General features: G+C 48.8%; 1 protein-coding gene across 7 annotated transcripts; it reads right to left on the bottom strand.

Moving 5' to 3' along the window:
* Positions 1 to 1718: 1718 nt before the first annotated feature.
* Positions 1719 to 22081, bottom strand: FDXR (ferredoxin reductase). Of its 7 annotated transcripts, none has more exons than XM_005297450.5 (12): positions 21865 to 22081; positions 18031 to 18128; positions 16022 to 16117; positions 14280 to 14402; positions 12682 to 12795; positions 11952 to 12053; positions 9786 to 9893; positions 9350 to 9434; positions 7858 to 8057; positions 7206 to 7377; positions 5876 to 6049; positions 1719 to 3463 (listed from the first exon to the last, which is right to left on the bottom strand). In XM_005297450.5, exons 1-12 carry the CDS (start codon positions 21923 to 21925, stop codon positions 3333 to 3335), a joined length of 1464 nt encoding a protein of 487 aa, XP_005297507.2. In that variant the 5' UTR covers positions 21926 to 22081; the 3' UTR covers positions 1719 to 3332. The 7 variants fall into 7 exon arrangements, with proteins under 7 accessions (XP_005297507.2, XP_042697031.2, XP_065418844.1 ...); XM_042841097.2 differs by having other exon boundaries at positions 1719 to 3716; positions 21865 to 22046; XM_065562772.1 differs by having other exon boundaries at positions 1719 to 3716; positions 15985 to 16117; positions 21865 to 22027.
* Positions 22082 to 22980: the final 899 nt, after the last annotated feature.

The following is a 22980-nucleotide window of genomic DNA, read 5'->3' as shown; positions in this document are numbered from 1 at the left end:
TTTGAATAGCTAAAATAAAAATAATCTCATTTAGCGCTTTTCTTCCCATCTCAAAACACTTCACAATCTTAATGGATTTATCCTCAGCACCCACGTGAGGCAGGGCAGTGCTGTTATCCCCATTGTACAGATGGGGAACTGAGGCACAGAGACATCAAGTGACTTGCCTAAGGGCACACAAGGAGTCTGTGGCACAGCAGTGATATGAAGGCGGGTCTCCCACCTCCTAGGCCAGTGCCCTAACCACTGAACCATCCTTCCCCTTCACACGTGAAGGACTCAGGTACCCAGCTGGAAGTGGAGGACGGACACGACAGAGATATCTGGGGAGAGCTAAGGTTGGTTGTGGATTCTTACCCTCAAATGTCCAGGCTTTCAAAGGTTTATGATCCCAATGGTCTAATAAGGGTATTTGTAAATGGATTAATACTCCCTACTTTAACAGAATCTTGAAGGGATTTTTAAAACCTGGGAATTAACTGAGTCTGAGATGTCTACTGGTGCGTGGGAGGTGGAAAGGGGAGAAGTAAGAAACCAGGCCACTGTACCTCACTGCAGGTGAGCTCCCTTTGAAGTGCAGCACTGAACTCTGAACAGCTGAAAGCACCAAGAAAGCAGGGGACGAAAGCAGAAGCAGACAGGGCATCATTTCAGACAGAGGGAGGCAGCCGCCCCGCACACAGGAAAATCTTTTAATCATCTCTCCTAGGCTGGCCACCTAATTCCGCAGGAGAGGTGAGTCTCCCGGCAGACATAAAGTAGAGACAAAGGCGGCTTATGAGCCACTTGCTCTTGCAGGCCAGCCATCACCATTCATCAAATGTAGGTTGTCACTCAGCCCTAGGAAGGCTCTACTGCACTTGCTGTACTTCTCAGGAGTTACGGTACTGGCATCACAGCGCCACCTAATGGACAGACTGTAATTGGGAAATGAAGTTTACCAGAGACATTTAATTGCCCTGGTCCCTGAAGACGGAGATGAAAGAGCGGAGTGAAGACAAGGGGAAAGGAAGCCAGCTCTCCATCCTGAGATGAATTAATTCGGTCAGGGACAGATGACATGCAGCCAGCTATGGAACGGGCAGTTCAAAGGAACAGCGAACATGAGAGGAATTGACATAATCTTCAGAAAAAGTCCTTCATCTGCCTAAGATATTAAAACCTAGATCTTGACCTCTTGTGCATCCTTAATGGTCCTATGGCACTTCCCGGAGGGCATTAGCCCCAGGCCTGGGCCAAATTCCTATCTAAGTAACAGCATTCAATCCCCCTCAGTTATTTGTCCCTTCCTAAAAACTGGCATGGAGCCCTGCTTGTACAGAACTGACTACTGCCACCCATCCTACAGGCAAGTGTGTGCTCCCCGTACCATGTACAGAGCCAGCACAGTGCTCTGGGATTAACATTCAAGGTGAACTCTGTTGACATGAACAAAAAGCATTTACCACCACCCACTACAGACAAGCAAGGTCTGGCCCATCACATCATGTCGCAGGCAAATACCTCACTCACAATGCATTTCAATTGTTTCCTCTATTGTTATGTCCCTGTATGCCCAGCACCAAAGCAGGACAGAGAGCAATTTCATTACCTTGTAGTCAACAGCCTCGCCAAAAAACAGCTTAATCACCTTTCCAAATCCAGAATCCACGTAATCTCCAGCTCAGAGTTAGAAATGCATCATCCTTACGACATAACAGGAGTCACGTCGCACAAACAGCTGTTCAACAAGCTTTATTGCTAATTTGCATAGATGTTTCCAGCAGTCATCACATTTCCTGAGTTTCTTAACGAGTTTGCAAATGAGATTTAAAAAGAGATGAGGCCCAGATCTGTCTTGTCTAGAATTGGGCTAAATGCTGAGCATGGAAATACAATCTGGAACCTCCCAGCAGACAGGTGTCCACATTGCAACAAAACAGCACCACAACTGATACATTTTAGCAGAGACACCAAGGGTTGCATGAGGACAGAGATTTAACTCCCCTAACACCCAGAGGCCTGGTCTACAATAGACACATTTACAAAGGGGATCTGCAGATGCTGTCATAAAAAAACGGATCCGAACAGTTTACATGTGACAAATGCAGTCTCAGCCATTCAAGTAGCCCTACAGGTTAAGGAGAAAGCACATTAACAGAGCAGCAAGGAAGTCTGCATGATGCTATACTTCTTCTGTAGCTAAACAGAGGATATTAGGGGCTCTCAGTCTAGCAGTAAAACCTGGAATCATTTAAAACATAATAGATTTGGTCAAAGAGGAAAAGGGGACTGTTTAATAATCTTCAAAACATACAGACTACATAAAAAAGCAGAAAGGCCAAGAGGTTGGTGCTAATCACAATCAGGGCAGGCTGCACCTCTGAAATACTAATGCACAGATGATTCTGGATATTCTGGGACAAATCAATTATATATTTACTAATTTCCCATCCCCCGGCTAAAAAAATAAAATAACCCGGGCCCGGTCTAGGTTTCCATTATTAAGTGCTGTTGAGCAGATGAGGACTCTTCAGGATTTATTGACACAGACTGCCTAGTAAAGTTTGCAGACACACAAAGCAACACTCACTCAGTGGATGAGAAGCAGGACCCTGCATTTGCACAGCTCTTAGGCTATCTGCAGGCCTAGGCTGGCCAGCCAGCCCTAAAATTAATGCAGGCAGAGATTAAGAGGTTGGACTAAAACTGTAGCTCCAACTTCACCTTCCTCTTCCTGAAAGGGCTTATTTATAGGTGATTTAAAGAGAGAAAATAACTTGCTCGGACTCTGACCCAGGTTACAAGGAAATAAAGCCATGTGGCTTCAGGCTTTTGGTGTGAATGGAAAGGTGACAGTCACTCATTTTCTCTCACTGGCTTCAAAGGTGCAGTAAAATTTCTTTGTAATGATCAGAGAGCAGTGAGCCAGGGCCTCTCACTCTAAGCGGCACCCGGTCTAACTAAGCGGTTAACGCCCAAGTGACTCAATCTACAGCGAGCTCCCAGATGACTGCAGTGACCCCCTATAGGGCTGACCCAAGGAGGGAAGATGGCTGGAGACAAGACTGCAGGCTGTAAAGACCTGGAGTCAGTCAATAGCACGTGGCCTTGTGTAAACTCATGTTCGCTTTGAGAAGCCAGAGTCAGTTCCAGCTCACTACCGGACAGCTCCACAGGCCTCTGGAGCCACCCACCTTCTCCCATGCCTCCAAGAACAGCAATCAGTTCTGACTGTGCCAATCCTCCATGGCAGGCATGGCCAGCAGCGAATGGAACTTGCCGAGGAGATGCAGGGGATACACTGTGGGTCTGTCACTTTCTCAGACCCAGAGGGCTGTGCAAAGGCATCTTCAGTGACTGATCAACTGCAGCATCTCTTGAGGATCCACTATCTTCTCCCGAGGTTTGCCAGCCAGCTTGCCTCTTGCCACTTCAGCAGCATCTATCTTCTCCCAGTCTGAGAAGGTAACCGGATGGACCCCTGGTGTTACAACAAACGAGAAAGGACAGGTCCATCTCTCCCAAATGAACAAGAATGAAACATGCAAGCAAACAGAAGAACCAGAACCTTGCAAACACAGGCACCTTCAAAACTCAGCAGCATGAAGGCAGTTAAAAGACAGGCTCCAGAGATCCAGTCCAATCTGATTAGTCAGACACTTGCAAGCCATAACAATACTCAGCGCAGCACTCACGTAGGGGAAACGGCCTTGGTTCACTTCAAACGTCTTGAACTGTTGGAGGGAAGCACACTTGAACCGAAAGCCTTTAAATACAGCAGCCGTAAATGACCCTCTGGGGTGTTTTAATCTGTCCCCAAATGTGCCTGGAAGGATTGCTAGGAAAGCCATTCAATAGCAACAGCTGCGCTGTTTATGTGGCTGACAACGACACGTTACCCAAGGACTGTGCTGCTTTTAAATGTCCCTTGGCTAGCAACCGTGCGCGGCCCTGCAACGACTTTCAAACCTTGTTACATTGAAATTAAGAGAATTGCAGTCCCCCACCTGTGGGGTTTTGGGGTTTTTTTAGTAATAAAATGCGGGGTTGGAGACACATTGTGTTACGCACTCTGCTCCCATAAATACCCTGTGGAAATCACTGACAAGATAGAGGCTAAGAGTTTAGTATGATTCAAACAGATTAATCATTCATATGAAGAATAAAAACTGTTTATAGTTACATTAGACGGGATACAAAAATTAAAGGATAGAAACCCTCATACTTCAGGGCATAAGTCAACAATAAATCAAAGTGTTAGGAAGAAAATTTTCCTCCAGATAGGCAGTTATGGAATAGCCTACTAGGGGGTTACTTGCACAATTTGGTGTTTGCTACTGCAAGATACAGGGTACTGGAGTAAGATGACTGGCCTGAACTGGTGTGATCATTCCTATGAGCCTAAGTGCAACAGGGCTCAAGGAGAGATCTGTCATAGGAAAGACTTTGAGAACAGGCCGAGGGTAGAAATTTCTCTCTAAATCGCTGACTTGAATATGGTTTAGATTAGTAGAAAGCGGGAGCTATATTTGAGACTACTGGGTATCATCTATGAAATGGATTTGTATTCACACCAAGGAATCTAGCAGCACAACCAGCACCCTCTCTGGTCGCCTCAGCAGCGAAACCAAGGTTTAGCAGCCCATGGAACGAACTCCTCTCGCATTCTTGGAGGTGGTTCCTCCAGATTAGGACTGAAGCATTATGGAAGTGCAGCATTGGTGGGGAGCTCATGCTGTCCTTGAACTGACCAGTGGGTAACAGAATCTCAGACCCAGGACTGTCACCTTTCTCCACAATATATTCACTGTAACCACTCAAAAGCTTCATATACAAGGTTCCTCGTTTTGCTAACAATAAGCAGAGGTGCTCAAAATAGCAATCCTTAGGTGCGCTGCAAGCACCCAGCTAGGTCTCTCCATATTCTGCGCCATTAGGCAGTCCACCTTATTATTGCTTCAGCGAATGCTGTAAATTGTAATTAAAACGCATCATATAATGTTCATACTATTTTTTTAATTTAAAAGACTGTTCCCAGCAAAAAGTGAAAAGGATTAAGAGACTCGAGAAATCCTTCATATGTCTAATCAGCAAGTGACGTCTAACCCAGACTTTACAAAAACGAATGCTAAGTGGGAGTGGGTGGAATTTAAACATGGGTACAGGGCTGGCTCCAGGCACCAGCCGACCAAGCACGTGCTTGGGGCGGCACCTTGGGGCAGGGCGGTGCTAGATTTTTTATTTTTATTTTTTTGGATTCGGTGGCACAGCACTTGGGGGGGGGGGGGCAGGGGCTTTGGGCGGGGGCTTGGGGGGGCGGAGGCTGGTGCGGCACTCGGAAGGAGGGCTGGGGCTTCAGGTGGCACGGCGCTTGGAAGGGGGGCGGGGCTTTGGGTTGCGTGGTGCTGGGGGGGGCGGGGATTTCGGCAGCGCGGCGCTCTTCTTTTTTGCCTGGGGCGGCAAAAAAGTTAGAGCCGGCCCTGCATGGGAGTGTCCATACAAATGAAAAGCACCCGGAATAGAGAGCACGCTGTGCAAGCTTTGTCCACTCAGCCTTGCCCATGCAATTAAATCCTGACTCTCAGCACCGTGATCTTATTACTGCACACGTCCCATGCAGAGACTGACAGTCAGACCAGCGTGTGTGGCATTTGTTCTCTCCCATCGCCCCCCAGGAGACAAGGGGAAGAGAAACGTCCACTACAGACTGAGACAAGATCAAACCCTTTTCCTTAGTCAAATTAGAGCCCATGCTCCAGATTTCAGGAGACAGTTCATGAACCCATTGTCCCAGCCTAGAACTTTGGCGTGAGTTTGCTGGAAGGAGGTTGGCTGGCTCCCACATTGCTACAGATGCTCACACACAAGGACTCATGTATGCACGTTCACTGACCTCGACTGTGCAGGATGCTCCTCACAGACTTGAAGCCTTCCTTGGAGCTTGAAAGGTGCAGCACCCCCGTCTGGAGATCTTCTAGCACGGACTGGGCTGTGTCAAAGCTATCGTTCATGGTGGTGATAATCACCCCTGTGGGTCCTCTCTTCACCCAGCCGCTGCAGTACAGACCTGTAACAGCATGTTACACAAAGTCTGACATGCTCCGACGCAATCCCCAGTACACATGTAGGGATAGGTTCCAGCCAACTCCCCAACACAGTTGTCTCTTCAGCTTGAAGGGACTCAAGAGTTAGATATAGATCTATAAAAACAACAAGGAGTCTGGTGGCACCTTAAAGACTAACAGATTTATTTGGGCATAAGCTTTCGTGGGTAAAAACCTCACTTCTTAGCATCTGAAGTGAGGTTTTTACCCACGAAAGCTTATGCCCAAATAAATCTGTTAGTCTTTAAGGTGCCACCAGACTCCTTGTTGTTTTTATAGATACAAACTAACACGGCCACCCCCCTGATATAGATCTATATTTCCTTATCCACCGTAGTTTTACACCCACACCCTCTCAGATGTAGCTGGCCACTGTTAACAACAGCTGACACCAAGATACGTCACACTCAGATCACTACCAAGATCACTGTAGCATCTGCTCAGTGGGATATATTCGGGTAGTATCTACCCTCCCCGTAGCAGAGAGTGCATCGTCTCAACCTTGCTGTCCTCCCCACTGTAGAGCTGCTATGGGAGTTTCTAGTGACTCAAGAATGTTACCCCTAAGAAGCCATTGCCGGCTGCCATCTCTCTTTAATAAACTAACAACAGTTACAGCATGCTTTTGGGTCATTTGTGTATCTGAGCTATTAACATTACAAGATGCGAGACAGGTCTTTAAAACTGTAACCTTTTGGTTTTTTGGTAAGGACACAAAATGGCCCAAATCCTACAATACTTGACAAGTCAATAGCAATTTCTGTCCGAGGATGTTAAAGTGCTTTCCAGATGCTGGTGACTTATGCCTCACAACGCTCCTTTAAAGCAGGCATTACACCACTTTTACGGATGGGGAAACCGAGGCACAGATAACTGAACTGCCCAAGGAGGGGTCACCACAGGAAGCCTGTGAGCTAGACAGGGATGGAACCCAGTTCCCAGACCTGTTCTTTACACAAGCCCATACCCTCCCATTCACTCCTATCCACACAAACCTCCTGGCCACTGACCCTTCCACCTGCCTATAGGCATGTTCCCCCGCCGCTCACACACACTCATAAGCACTGTTACCCGAACACTACACATGAGGAAACCTCAACCCCGAGCGTTCATACTAACCTGGTTCCCCCTGAACCCTGCCCAGGCTGTTGGGGATGATCCCCAGTTTGGGGTCAAATGGTATAGCCGAGTCAAGTGGGAGGCTCCGGTAGCCAATGCTGCTGAGGATCAGCCCACATTCGAGCTCCTCCACTTCTCCAGTGGGGACAGCTCTGGCAGACTCGCCTGAACCCTACATAGCCCCGGGAGGGAGAGGGAAGAAAGAAAAAAAAAGAGTTAAAGAGCCTGTAATGCAAATGCAATCGAGTTTTCTCTCCCCCAGGAGAAACAGCAACATCTCCCTTCTCCCTCCTGGATTCACCGGCAATCCCGTTACTGAATATTTCGTAGGCTGGGTTATTGGCGCGTTCTCCAATTGCAAACAATGAATACCAATGGACAGAAAGTTCCCCTTGTATCAGAAACAGCTCCTGGGGGAGCCCTTGGGCTGACTTCCCAAGAATCTGCCATTCCAGCTGCTCAGACAGCAGGCAGTTCTGCTGGTTCTAATTAGACCAGGCGTATCAAGCTGTCTTTAGATTAACGTAGAAGGGTTCCCCAGAGATTTCCAGATCCAAATGGATGCAACAGACTTTTACTCATCTCCCAGCAACACAGACAGCCAAGCATGGGGAGGGCAAATCCTTCGAAAGAGAGAACTTTGAGTCCATACCTCCAGCCTGGTGACGGCTATTCGGATGCCTCTTGCTTGCTTCCCGTCAGCAGCGGACAGTACCTCCAGCGGGCTGCGCCGGAATTTCAAGCCCCACTCTTTGGTTGCTGATGCCCAACGACCGGCCTCTTTCTCACCAGGTTTCTCCAGGGCCGATTTGACCATCAGCTCGGTCAGACGCTTCCTGGGTCTGGGAACATCTAAAATTAAAGGAGCAAGGCAGGAGCCTAAGGAACCCTGAACAAAGGTCCGTCAGTCTCTAAAGAGGGACCACGCAAGGAGGAGAGTCTGGACCAACGTACAGTTAATGCTCAGCATTTGCAAGCCTCTAAAACAGGGGTCGGCACCATTTGGCACGCGGCTCGCCAGAATAAGTATTCTGGCGGGCCGGGCCGGTTTGTTTACCTGCCGCATCCGCAGGTTCGGCCGATCACGGCTCCCACTGGCCACAGTTCGCCACTCCAGGCCAATGGGGGCGGCGGGAAGCAACGTGGGCCAAGGGATGTGCTGGCCGCTGCTTCCCGCCGCCCCCATTGGCCTGGGACGGCAAACCGCGGCCAGTGGGAGCCACGATCAGCCGAACCTGCAGACGCGCCAGGTAAACAAACTGGCCTGGCCCGCCAGGGTGCTTACCCTGGTGAGCCGCGTGCCAAAGGTTGCCGACCCCTGCTCTAAACCATGAATAAGGCAGATAGCTGGTGCCAGGCACAGCAGGACAATTGGGAACAGCTTTGCCAAAAGCCACAGCCTCTGAATTCAACAGTGAGAAGAAAGTCCAAGGGCACCTTAGAACCCAACTCTCCTTCCAGTTTAGCTCGGAACATGGGCTTTCAGACCTGGATTCTCCTTCACTGAAAGTCACACACTGACCCTGCCCTTCACGATCCATCTCCCCATCACTCCCCAACAGCCCATGTGATGCTGATACAAGCCTGAGCAGACAAACTACGCTGGAACGTGCAGCAGGTAAGAGCTGAACGTCCATTTCCTCTAGACACAGGTGGTGTTGCAGCTCTCCTGCTACTAGCCATCCTTGAATACTCTCCACCAGGGCAACCGTGCTGCTGTTTCAGCCCGTTGACCTTCTGGTCACTGTGGCTCAGCCAGGTGGAACTCATGTGCTAGTCAATCAGGGCATTGCAAGGCTTTTTCTGAAGTCTTATGGTCTAGCAAGCGAGTGAGGACAAAGGGGAAGAAGAAATTATCTCTCTCATTACAACCCAATAGACCATAACAACTGCATCCGATCAGGTAACAACACAGAGCAAGGCAGGAATCAGAGACTGGTTTCCAAGATGCGAGGGCGATGAGGGGAGGGTAAAGTTGCCCACTGGTTTTGTTTTAGTTTAGCAACCGGATTGGAAAGCAGGGCAAGGCCCCCTGGCCTCGTCCTTCATCTCCAAGAGCTCCCCCGGATAGAGCCCATGGGTATTTACCCCACCATGGAAATCTCACCATCCAACCTGCGTTGTGCTGGGCAGACTTTCCTCACCTTTAATAACATCGCCAAGGCCTGTAAAGTCAGCAGGGGCCAGGAGAGGTCTGGTACCGGGCAGGTTGATCATCTCCCGCAACTCCTGGGAACGTCAGACAGGAAGACGTGATGCCTCACTGTGCCGTGTGTGGATAAGGCAGAGAAGCCATAAGAACAGCACAGATCCAAAAGAGAAGCCATTCCCACCATACCGGCGGCACAGGCTAGCAACTCCTGCTTTACAGGCGGGAGGCTGAGTTCAGCATGTGGGCACAGTAACCAGGATGCCAGCATTCACGTGCCTTCCTGTAGGCCCTGGAAGCCACAATTAGTGGATTCAACAGCTCATGTTGAATTAACTAGACCCACAGAAGAGGGGCTTAGGGTTAGATTTACAGTCACAGCGAATCCTGTTACATTACAGTATCCTTAAGCTCAAACGAATCAGTTTTACCTTTATGGTGAAAGCTACCTGGAGGGGCCCCCTCCGCCCAACAAGCCACACACGCTTGACCTTACTGCAGGCTATGGCTGCCAAGGAGCCTTCAGTGATATCAGTCTTCTGCAAGACAAAGATGGGACCATGAAGGAGGGTGGTGGGAGAGATAGGAAGGCACAGCGCAGGAAGTTGAAAACAGCGGGGCATCTGCTTGCCCAGGCAAAGCCACCTCCCTTTGCATGAGGTGGTTTTCACAGCTAACGCCTTAACACAGCACTCACTGAAAATACTCAAAAAGAACAGGGGTACTTGTGGCACCTTAGAGACTAACTGTCTGCAGTTGTCACACTGTTAACAAGGTAACTCCTTACTGAGCAGGCTCAAAGGGAAATCTCCCTTCTTTAAAAGCCTTTTAAGAGGATGCTAAAAAAATTAAACAACACACACACAACCCCAAACCAGTCAGCCATTTAAAGCTTGGGGCCAACAGCGCGAGGAACCTCACCTTTCTAATCTCCTCTGCTGTAGGGATTCACACAGGGGCATTTCGTGACTTGCCCTTTTACTCTTCCCTACAATGGAGAAAACTCCCCTATTGACTTAGACTGTGATGGGATCTATACCAGCATCACTGAAAAACGTGGCTGAGGGTTGTAGAATAAAACGCCCAGCGAAGCCTCCTTACAACAGAAAAGAAATGAGAAGGGCCATGCTACTCAGGAGCGCAGACTAATTAGAGATTCCACTGGACTATACCTCAAAGGGTTCCAAATCTGATTTGCTCAGTTCAGAAGTCAAAACACGTTGTTTTCCCTAACCGTCAGCATCACAAGCTAGACAATGTGAAAAGCTCAGCAGGGCTCTTTTCTGCCTCTTCCTTCCCCCTTCAGATAAAGCTTCTGCAAACAGAACTCGCTGACAGTTTTACTGATGATGCCCAAGGTGCAACAAACTTCCAGACTCACTCGCTTGTAGCGGGATTAGCGCCACAGAGATAAAAGCGGGGAAGAACCTACATTCAGCACAAAAAAGGAGCAAATCTGACAAAGGCACAGAGTCGGCTTTGGGAACGTTGCACTTCATAGACAAGTGCCATGTCCCCCTTGTACCGGGGCTGAGTACCGCCTCTGGTCCCAAAGACCACATCATTTGAAGCACAGCTCTCACTTCCCAATCAGTGTAACTATGTAAGGCCTCTAAACATTGGCAAAGTCCCAAGCTTTTTTAAATTTAGCCATTAATGTTGGAGGTAGTAGTTGAGTTTCAATCAGCCTCTTTTCAGTTCCAGAGGGACAGAAAGCTCTGGGAGGTCCTTGCTGCTAACATCTGGGGCAGCAGCTGCTGCCAACAAGCCTCCAGCTATCAAACTGGGAGCATGGTAGGGAAAAGATCTAAGAGGCTGGAGAGCAGGCACATCGGGTACTGCTAAGGCTGTTGCTATCACTAAGACCCTAGGAAGCAGAGATGCGTGGGGAAGAGGCGCACCCTTTCCAAAAGAGAAACCCAGGCTAAACTTCTGACCTCCCAGCAGCTCCAGCAGGGGGCAGGCTGCAGTTCCCTCTTTGTCGCTTACAAGGAGAAAGGGCCAGAACCTCATTCATTGCCTTTAAAAAACTGAGTTTGAGGTTGTGTGGGACAAAATAAAGTGATGAACTCCACACCATGAAGGGCCCCGAGTGCTACAGAAGAGGCCAGCTGGTTCTGGGAGAATCCCAGCCCTATTTCTGCATTCTCTAGCTCTCGGGTACGTAAGGAGAACGTTTCTCACTGGGGAAAGCTCTAGAGCATTGTAGACTGGATTGGAATATGGTGCTTTCCTTGCCTTTTTTTTAAAGCACCAAATATGCTTTTTCCACCAGCCCAGCTGCTGGTGCCATCAGCCAGAACCTAATGCTGAATCCGTGACTCCCCCAATCACTCCCATAGCAACGCTTGGGTATTACAAACCTAGGACTAGGACTCCCTTGCAGGGAAGAGCAGGAGGGGAAGCAGGCTATGAGGGAGAAAGGCTCTGCTTGAAAACAAGACCCACAGATGAGTCTACATGTGGTTGTTTTAATCAGCTATTTTGTCTGGGTTTCCCTCTTACATCAAACCCTAATGAATTTGAAGTAGATTTCTGGCCCTTCATACAAACTCTGCACCTTGCATTCTATGTTTTACAGGCCTCCCTCAACTCACCCTGAGTATATCGAGTGGAGACAGCAGAACTCGGGCAACATCCAGAGCTACATTCCCCTGCCCCAGGACCACGGCTGTCTCGCTGCTTAGGTCGGGCTTCAGCTGTATGGAGAGAGAGATCCCACTGAATAGTACATTCGACACCCGGTCAATCCTGGCATCTTCACCACACTTAAGGCTGGTTCTCTCCATCCCCTCCTTGTTACAAAGGCAGAAGTTTTCTTTGGCCTCCTGTTTCACTCTAGCCCAGGTAAAAGGGCCCAGGTATGCTGAAAAGTCACTCCCTCAGATGCAGTTGCCTAGTGTGGCTTTGTCAGAATGGCTAGTTTACAACACATTCAGTTATTTCCCCAGCCTGCATCTCTTTCAGCGCATCCTGGGCCCCCACTCCTGTAGGTCTTCTGGATTACCATATCTCTCACAGGGAATCTCTGTGAGTGTCTACTATTTTGACAAGCCAGCTTAATCTCCCCAGCCCTAAAAGTGTCCCTTTCGGGCTTCCTTATGTCCTCTCCAAGAAGTGCTGCCAATCTACAGAGCTGGCTAATCCTCTCTTACTGACGTGAAAATTATTCACATTTTTAACATCGGAGAAGGATTTAATTTTGCGTCTGCTAATCTTTTTCAATTGCAAGCCTTTCAGGCAGGCACTAATCCAGAGTTGGAGGACTGCATATAGATGCACGGAGAGCGCAAAGGCAAGGCAAGAGAGGAAAAAACAAACCCTTACATCTCTGTTCTCAGGCAGTCCATTGTACCAGCCCACAAACGCTCTTGCTGAATAAACCCCCGAGAGGTTCTCCCCTGGGATTCCAAGGATCCGGTTATCCTCAGCACCATAGCTCTGCAGAGACAGAAGCAACATTCCCATAGTCATACACATGCCACTAGATGCGGGGACAAATATCACACACCATGCAAATCTCCAGCTCCACAAACACAACACAGAGGAGCCATTGCATCCCTTGGATACTGTACTGCTGCCAATCACCATAATATCCGGGCACCTCCTGGGATAGTAGATCAGCACAGCAAAGACCCTAGTGAGTTTTGTGGAATTATCGGCTCTTCTCGGCTTGCAGGACGCCCTGCTCATCACACTGGTCTAGCCAGGCTGGACTACATCAGACACAGAGGTGCGGCGAGGGAGAGCGGGGCTTTCAAGCTGCTTTTTTAGGGCAAGGGCAACGTAACTGCATCTCCTCCTCTGGGACCCGCCTCTCGCTCCCCAAATAGCCATAAAGCCTGTCGCTTTTTAGACTAGCAGCTATTTTCTCCAGCGTCTTGGCAGCAAGGAGAACTATGGTGGACTATGCCACAGACACATGCACTCCCCAGGGCACCGGACTCAGAACGATAGTTCCAGTCAGGAGGGGAGTTTCTTTCCATTCAGCAATGGAAAACAAGGAACAGACATTTCCCTGCTACTAGCTCAGCCATTTCTCTACAGGACAGGACGGGATACAGTCCACCACAGAGGTGAACCGTCCCCAGATCAGCAACACGCTATGGGATGTACACATCAGGCCGAATGACGACAGGAAATATTCACCAGCACAGCTACTCACAGATTCAAACACCCTCTTTTCTAGCCGAAATAGAGCGAATTTCATCCCCCACCACCTCAGACCTGACACTGTTCACTTCATGCTCAGGAGAAAGTGCAGTTCATTGGTTAAGACACTCATCTGTGACCAGCGAGATGGGGATTCAGTTCCCTGCTCTACCTCAGCCCTGGTCTACACTAGGGTGGGGATCGATTTAAGTTATGCAACTTCAGCTACGTGAATAACGGAGCTGAAGTTGACGTACTTAGATCGACTTACCGTGGTGTCTTCACCGCGGTGAGTCGACTCCGCCTGCACCTCTCGCAGTGGTAGAGTACAGGAGTCAACGGGAGAGCGCTCAGGGGTCGATTTATCGCGTCTAGACTAGACGCGATAAATCGATCCCCACTGGATTGATCGCTGCCCGCCAATCCTGCGGGTAGTGAAGACATACCCTCAGACTTCCTGTGTGACTTGGGTAAGTCACTTAGCCTCTCTGTGCCCTGGTTTCCCACCAGCACTGCCCTACAGGGGTGTTGTAAAGATAAATCATTAAAAAATTGTGAGGAGCTAAGACACTACAATGATGGAGAACATATAAAAACCTAAGAGAGAGATTCCCTCTCCCTTAAAAACCAAACTTGACAGGAAGGGCTAAACAGTGGGGGAATCCAACAGATTCAATACCCCAAAACTCGGAAGGAAGGAGTGAAGCGTGCTGGATCTGATCGCAACACCACCCCAGTCCTTTCCCCACTAGACACACAGACCATTAACCCACCAGAACCACCGCGTGATAAGCCTGCTGCAACTCCTTCACCGTCACGTCCTTTCCGATAGTGACGTTCCCATAATAGGAACAGCGATCGGAATGCGCCGTCTGAGTAAATGAGTTGATTACGTTCTGTTGGGTCAAAAGAAGTTTTAAAGGGTTTAAATTTAACAGCCACACAGCACGTCCTACAAAGCCCAGCCAGAGAGGAGACAGCGGCATGGTCTGGGGATGTATAGGTCCCCAACGCCCCCATGTGGCCTTGAAGCTATAGGTCAGCGTCTCCCTCTCTAATTCATGCTGGCTGTTCTGGGACGCATAGCTCTTATCTGACAAAGGCTTGAATATTTCATTTTAAAATAAACACAGTTATCCACGGCTTGGCACCACACCAGTCAGATTTGTCAAAAGGAAGCGACAAATGGCAAAAAATAGAAACAAAAAAAAGATCCATTCACTGCTAGTACGAGTTGCCCATTTGAAAAAACACTTGGCTGGAAGTTTTGCTAACTTGAATTGTGCCCCTTGAACAGCCCTCACCAACATCAAGAGGAACAACTCAAAGTTCCAGCCGTTCTTACGTTCAGTGCTACTGAACAATCCCAGCACTGACCTTCTGCCACAGATATCCTTGCCTGACACTCCCAGCTTTTAATATGAAAGCTCTTTCTTGAAATCAGACTGTGCAGCAATTCATTCTTATATGCACCTCCAGGGCTTAGCTATTTTGGTGCCCTATGCAGCCCACCCCCCCATGGTGGGGGCTGTGTGGAGCCTTGCCCCAGGCTTCCACAGTGGGGGAGACTGGCCCCAGGCCTCTGCATGGGGAGGCTGGCCACTTCCTGCGGTAAGTGGAGTGACCCAGCCCCAGCCTGCTCTACTCCCCTTGCTCCCAGGCTTGGGGAGGCAGGGGGAACTGCCCCCCAGCACTCGCCAGCAGCACGGCTGGGAGCCAGGGAAGTGGAGCAGGCTGGGGCCAGGTCGCTCTACTTACCGGTGAGGGCAGGCCCAACCGCTTCTGGAGTCCTCAGGGGAGTGGGGGCGGAGCTGGAGTGGAGCAGGGGTGGGAAGGGGCAGAGCAGAGCAGGGGTGGGGGCTTTGGGGAAGAGGTGGAGGGGCGGAAAGAGATGGAGCTGGGGCGGAGGCTCTGGGGAAGAGGCGGAGCAGGGGCTGGAGCAGCACACAGCTGCGTAGGGCACCAGGAAATTTGGGGTGCCCTACGCAGCTGCATACTTTGCGTATGGGTAAGGACGGCCCTGTGCACCTCCCCCCATTTCCAAACTTTTCCCCCTCACTTTAGTCGCCAACGCCTCTGCTTCCCAGTAGCCTTGTCTATTCGGCAAACGTCACTTCTGTCCTTGGAATGCCTGACCACACCTGGCCTGGCAACAGAAAACAGGCCCCACGACAGAGAATCCCCTACAAACAAGAATTGCACCCCAACACTGGCACTTCTTATACCTCTCTTGAGAGGACCTACGACTTCCCTCAGCTCACAATGGTGTAAGTGGATCACCACACCCAGTTCACAACTCTTGGACAAAGCTATCGACACGGACTCTCCATTTCCACCACCCCTCGACCTAGGGTGACCAGACAGCAAGTGTGAAAAATTGGGACAGGGGACGGGGGGGGGGTAATAGGAGCCTAAATAAGAAAAAGACCCCCAAAATCGGGACTGTCCCTATAAAATCGGGACATCTGGTCACCCTACCTTGACCCTGCGAGGCGAGGGGAAAGCCAGTACTAACTTTGACTTCAGGGTGGTCTGGTGCCACTCCAAAACGAACAAGGCCGAAGGGAACTGGCAGCTTCTCATAAATATCCACCCGGGCCAGTCTGTGGTGCTAGAGAAGAAGAGCAAGTTCACAGTTATAATATAAGCAATCAAGCGAGAACAAAAGCACACAAGCTAAGTGGCTAACAACAGGGGCCCAACATCAACCGTCTGCTGCGGAAACTGGCTGCACATCAAGAGACACTGATCTTCTTGAATCTGCAGGCACAGCAAACAATTCAGGAGAGAGCTCTGGCATATGAGAAAAAACAAGGAGAGACGTGCTGGGAGTCTGTAGGTCAGTGGCACCCAGCTAAACTCCCTGAACACCGGGATCATCATCATGCAGGGACGGAAGGCAAGATATGGCCTATCCTCTGTGTCCTCTACAGTCTTTATCAAGGGTCTTCTTTTACTTCAATGCACAGATCACAAAACATCTGGTAAATCCAGCTGGGGCAAGAACATACACATCAGCGCAGCTGTATTTTAGTTTAACTTTGGTTGTAAGGTGTTGCATTCAGATAGCAAGGAGGAGCATACAATGGTGACAAAAACAGGCTGATTGTATAGGAATAGCTGCCACAATAACACTCACCTTTTCTAGGCAATCACCTAAATAAAAGTAAATTGAAATGCACAGAGTGCTGGCACAGAATAAAGGAAATTAGACCGGCCGGTCTATTCCCATCCCTGTTGAATGTTTAAAAAATTAGTATGTGGGCACCAGATACAAAATATCGCACGTTTCTAGTATATTTCAGGCTTGTGAGCAACACTCTCCTGTGTTCTTCTAAACCACATTCTCGGGGGGGGGGACGGTTTTGTGGCCTGCAGCATGCAGGGGGTCAGACCAGATGATCATAATGGTCCCTTCTGACCTTAAAGTCTATGAGGTTGGGATACTGTGGATTTTGCCAGCCTGCCCCAATAGAAAGAGGAAAGGAATTATTTAAAGAAACTTAACAAGAGGATCTACCTTCTGACCTGAAGATTCATTAACTCGCACCAATAGGAACCCCATACTGAGCTAGAGACTGTGGCTGGTTTGTTTTTTGTGCAATAACTATTTTATCCTAGGACAGGCCCACTAGGTCAGTGAAAGGAATAGGAGATGCTGCAACACATTGCCTGCAGAGATCCACGTCTGACCAGCCCATCATGGAGAGTTTGGCACTGGGGATTTAAGCAATTGCTGCCGATGTATATTGGGTGAAAGATGCCCCAGATTTAACCCCTTTTGCTCCCCCAACAGCAGTTAACAATGCCGGCCGAGATCCTAAAATCTTACTGTCGATTATATACATTTTAGGTTTGTAGCTGGTATGTATTTTAGTCAGATTTTTTGCTTTAAGTACTTCGTTAGCAGCTAGTACTTTGAGACAGCGTCTCTCTCTCTCTCTCATGCTATTTGTGGAGATTAAGTGGCCCTGAAATTTGTCCTTGAAGTTCATTAATGGCTAACATGCAGAGTATTATACCCCAGCATGCTCAAGGGTACTTCAGAGACAGCAAAAAGCAAGTGACCTCACTTGATTAAGCAACTATGGATGTGACTTATCACTAGCAGCACTCTCTGCGGGTTTTGTAATCTATTCTCATCGCCAGACCAATAACTGATCGACTAAGGTTCTGACATTTACTGTTACGTGACATTTGTTTGTTCATTTGTTTGGCTTAGTCAATATGGAGAAGGACCTAAAGCAATTCTCCCTGGTGTCCATATATTTATAGATGAATGTTACCAGCATTTTGTGGATTAAAAATTTTAAAAGCCCAGTAGACAGATATTTGTGGTGTATCTTATTACAGAAGCATAGTTTTGCCTTAATTTATAGTGACAGCCTTATAGGCTTGATGGAGACAGCCCAACACAGTGCAGGCACCAGAGAATCGTTCCCTGAATTATGGGATGTCTACGGCCCATATGCCAGCAAGCAAGAGGCTGAATATCTCCTCTTATGTTGAACGGAAGCCAGTTACCTTCAGGAGGTGCTGGGTGGTGTAAAACCCAGCAGGTCCACTCCCCACAACACATATCTGAGGAGCGAGAGCAGCTGTGGAAAGCAGCCTGCTGAAACCTGAGCAAAGAGCACAAAAGCAGAGTCAGTGAGCAGAGAAAATAGCACCCTTGACACAAATGCCTTTATCCTGCTAGGATTTCCCATGCACGCTGACTGGACCTCAGAACTGGGAGGGGTGCTAAAGGCTTCTAAGAGCTAGTCCTTCTGCATTAAGCAAACACAGGACTTAGAACCAATTAAAACGGAAGGGTAGAAGTTACCCTTAGAAACACGTATACCATGGAAAGAAAAGCCACCAACAGGAAAACATCAGGGATGTGCCCAGGGATTCTGCTAGGTAACAGACCTCCCCTTTCAAAGGGACTCTTTACTGAAAGGGGGCATAGGATGACTCCCCTTGTGATGATTTCATCTTTTAAGTCCCTTTCAGCACTCCATTCTGCACAGCGGACTGGATACTATGACTTCCCCTTCCACCTCTGACTTCATTATCAGGTGGGGGCTAGGAGGAAACTATCCTGCTGCCCGCCACTTGAGATTTTCCTCCTGAGTGACAAGCCCAACAAAAGATCTCGCTGTCACGGCAATCTAGCGCTTCGCGTTCCCCACACCGCAGGCTATTCAGAGAACAGGTCATCGATAAACTTTAACGTGATCCGATTAAACAGCAACCGGAAGGGCTGGAGACAATAGTGATTTCAGTCATAGTCCAGCACAGCCTTGGTAGTCAGCTGAGAAGTTTTAGTCCACTAAGTACAAAGACATTCAAAGCAAAAATGCATCGGGGTCAAATGCCGGGGACTACAACTCCCTGCCAAACCCTGATATTTTTCTTCAGTGCCCTTGATATTTATATCTATTTTAGGAAGCAGTTACCCAGCTCCACTCACACTGTACCTGCAGAGTCAACTGGACTCTTTTAGAAATGGAGTGTGTCTGGGGAAGGTAGTTAGCACAGAGGAGTAGGCGTCAAGAGTCCTGGATTCCATTCCAGACTCCGACACTGGCTTGCCTTGGGACTTTGCCACTGTTCGCCCACCTGTAATCAGGTGGGGCAATTCCTGTCTACCTCACAAGGAAACTGGGACTTCATTAATTAATACTTTAATTAAAGCACTTTGATGACTTCAGAGGAATGGCATGACAGAAGTGCAAGATAGGAACAGAATTTTCTTCTCAGAAAGGAGGAGGGTATATGCTTGCAGGGGTGGGTAATTTTTCGTGAATCTACGCCTGGTGAATGGCGGCAGTCAGATGTCCTTGGAGACTGAAATCCTCTCTCTACAAAACAGCTACGGCACATGCAATGGCAATGCAAGTGTCCTCCCCATTCCACCCTGACCTAGAAGGACATAAAGTAGTTCAGTTTCCATGGTCCATTCAAACTTCGGCTTCTCTGCTGAGACTGCAGACCAGGGCCCCAATTTAGTATTGTCCATATCTCAAAAACCACCATCCTGGCTATTTGTTCATTGTGTACTGGACTAAACCAGATCATTCTGCCAAGGCCTTTCAGCAGTAGTCAGATGGCAACAATTTAGTCACTATCGACCTGATCTTAAACCAGCAATGGGTCTCTGTATCCTACTAATGAACAACCCACCAAGGCACACACTCCTGTGTCCAAATGTACAGGTGTTTAACAAGGAAGGGGGCTCTCACTCTCCAAATGCTAACGGATATGGTGGAGTCTTTCAAACAGGCATCACTACAGAGTACTTTTACTTCTAGTCACCCCAGATGTTACTAACATCAGAAAATTGGTGGTTTATTTACAACACTATTTTTTATTGGACAGGGTTACTTTAAAGAAAGTGATCTTTTGCACTCAAGTTACAGGACAGGAATAAAAGGAAGAGTTGATCATAGCTTTGAAAGTCATAGTTAAATCTACTGTAGTTTATGGCTAACTTCTAGTATTTATATTTTTCATTGCATAAAAGTCCCTCAAAACCTCTCTCTTTTACCCCCTCTGGATCTTTTCCATCTCTGCTCTCTTTTTCATAAACTGAGGTAATAAACTGGACCGCACAGCATGTATCGTTTGATACAATATCATTTTTTAAATAGGTCTCCTCCCTTCAACAGAACACTGAGTGTCTTAGTCTTATTGTTTTTAATTAGATCGATACTCAACACAGGACAGATATCTGCATTGAGCTCTGTCTCCCTTTACTTCCAAATCTTCTTCTGGAAAAAGTCTTGCAAGTTCAGAGCCTAGCCGCAGATGAGAAGTTTAAGGTAGTTTTAGCAATATGCATTGCTGTATATGTATCCAGTTGAACTTTATCTGCCCTTACATTGCTCACTCCCCCCGCATTGTGTCCAAATCCATCTCACAAGTCTGCAGTGGTTTTGGTTGCTTTGTTTTTAATCAGCTAAAACAATTTAATGTCATCAGCAGTCTTGCTAACCACTCCTACATCACTGAGGACCACATTTCCAGGAGGGATTGTGGCTACTTAACTTGAGACACATGGGGCCTGACTATGGAAGTGCAAAGCACCCACAACTCCAGCTGAAATCAACAGTTGCTGCAGGTGTTCAGCTCTTCAAAAAAAAAAAAAAAAAACAGGCCCAAAGGGGCCTCAAGGGGGGGGGCTCTGCTTTATTAACTCTTTCCGAGAGCAAATAACTTAAAGGGCACAACTTTATTTGGGGGACAGGATCTGTGTTTTGGCCATTTCAGCGTAGCTCTATTCTGTTCTTCCCTTGGACTATCACTTCCCTGAGCGAAGGCTCTGGCATCCTTGGAATCGGCCCAAGCACCTTTCATGAACACAGGCTTCACCTTAGTTACTTCCCAGGCTTCACAACCAGCTGACGTTCTTAAGGGCCTGGACATTAAAGTGTCAGGTGGTTCTCTCGCCTCTTCTTTCCCATTTCCATCTCATTGTCACATTGCTCCTTGCATTCTCTCAGCTACATAATCCCCATTCCCCTGCACCCCTAAATTTCCAAGTCACTGACTCCATAGCTCAGCTCCTACCCCAACAATTCCCTCCCTCCCCATTTTTTGCTCCCCCAGGCTCCCCAGTCCCTCTATAGCCAGGCTCCCCAGTCCCTCTATAGCCAGGCTCCCATCTCCCCACACACCCCCAGGTCCCTCTATAGCCAGGCTCCCCAGTCCTTCTATAGGCGTGGTTCTGAACCACAGTTTCACATACCCTTGGGGGTACACAGAGGTCTTCCAAGGGTTACATCAACTCATCTAGTTATTTGCCTACTTTTACACCAGGCTACAGAATAAGCACTAACAAAGTCAGTACAACAAAATTTCATACGGACACGGACTTGTTTATACTTCTCTATAGACTGTACACTGAAATGTAAGTACAATATTTATATTCCAATTGATTTATTTATAATTATATGGCAAAAATGAGAAAGTCAGCAATTTTTCAATAATAGTGCAGTGTCACTTTTGTATTTTTATGTCTGATTTTGTAACACGTTGTTTTTAAGAGCGGTGAAACTTGGGGTAACCAAGGCAAATCAGACTCCTGAAAGGGGTACTGTAGTTTGGAAAGGGTGAGAGCCACTGCTCTATAGCCAGGTTCTTATGCCCTCCTCCGCTCCCTCTATAGTCAGCTCCCATACCCGCACCCCAGCTCCCCTATAGCCAGGCCAGGCTCCTATGCCCTCCCAGCTCAGTCCCCCTATAGCCAGGGGCCCATACCCCCCCCCCAGTTCCCCTATAGCCTGGGGCCCAGACCCCCCCGAGTCTCCCTATAGCCAGGCTCCCATGCGCCCGCTCTCCAGCCCCAGCCCGGCAAGCGGACGGCCCCCTTACCCGCGAGGCGCCGGAGAGGAGACCGCCACTTCCAGCAGACGCGGCCGCAGCTCGAACCCATGCTAAGGGAGCGCGCCAGGAGCACCCCACCCCCTGGAGACGAGACGCTCTACCTCTGCCGCCACCCCTCCAGCCCGGCCGACCCGCGGCCGGGCAGCAAAGCGACTCCGCCCTGCGTCCGCGTTAGCCAATCAAATGGCGGAAAGCCCCTTTGATTAGCATAGGTCCGCCCCCACGTACTCACGAACCAATTACCTGGCCACGGTTTAATTAGCGTGACCACGCCCACCCGGAACACCGCCTATTAGAGAGGAAGAGCCCTTTCCCAGGCCTGTGTATTCCGTCTCTATGGTTTATCCTCCAGTGCATATAATCAGGCAGTGTCCGCCACTCTCTCCCGGCTAGGAAGAACCATAGAGACGGGGCAGTGGGGCGGGCTGGTTTGTTTGGTGGTGGAGTGGGAGCCAGAGGGGACTGGTCCCAAACACACTTATTCCAATGCAAGTTTCACCTCCCCTCCCACACATGGGGGAAGATCACCCTGATTGTCCCCACATAGCTAGGCACACAAATCCCCTAAATCCCCAGCCTGGGCATTGTTACTAGGGCATGGGGCTGGGAATCAGGAGACTGAGGTTCTGTCTCTGACACTGACTTCCTGTTTGACCTTGGGAAAGCCTCCTAACATTTCAAGTGGCTAAAGCAGGATGCAGCACCACCGGGGTCTGACCTGTCCAACCCCCTCTATGAGTGGCACTGCAAGCTCATACTTGTGCCAGATCATAATGCCTCTAGGTTTAGGGGCCATTTCATGTCCCCTCCCCTGGCAGCTGTCAATGTGGGAAATTTTTCCTTCAACTGGGACAGGGGGTCTGGAGGGGTCAAAGCGGGACAGACCCACAAATCCTGAGACCATTGGGAGGCATGCTTCTGACCTGATTTTAGCCCCGATCCTGCTCCCGTTGAAATCAATTGCAATGTCCCATTGACTTCTGTGTATTACCAGCATCAATGGGAATGGTGCATGTTCCATAACTGACAATCTTTGTTCCTCTGTTTCCTAGTGAATACAATGGGGATAACAATATATCACGGGCCCCCGGGATTAATTCATTA

This window comes from Chrysemys picta, chromosome 12 (assembly GCF_011386835.1).
Source record: "Chrysemys picta bellii isolate R12L10 chromosome 12, ASM1138683v2, whole genome shotgun sequence".
In the NCBI taxonomy this organism is placed as follows: Eukaryota; Metazoa; Chordata; order Testudines; family Emydidae; genus Chrysemys; species Chrysemys picta.
The sequence above is the reverse complement of the archived record's forward strand: the minus strand, read 5'-3'. Positions and strand labels throughout refer to the sequence as shown.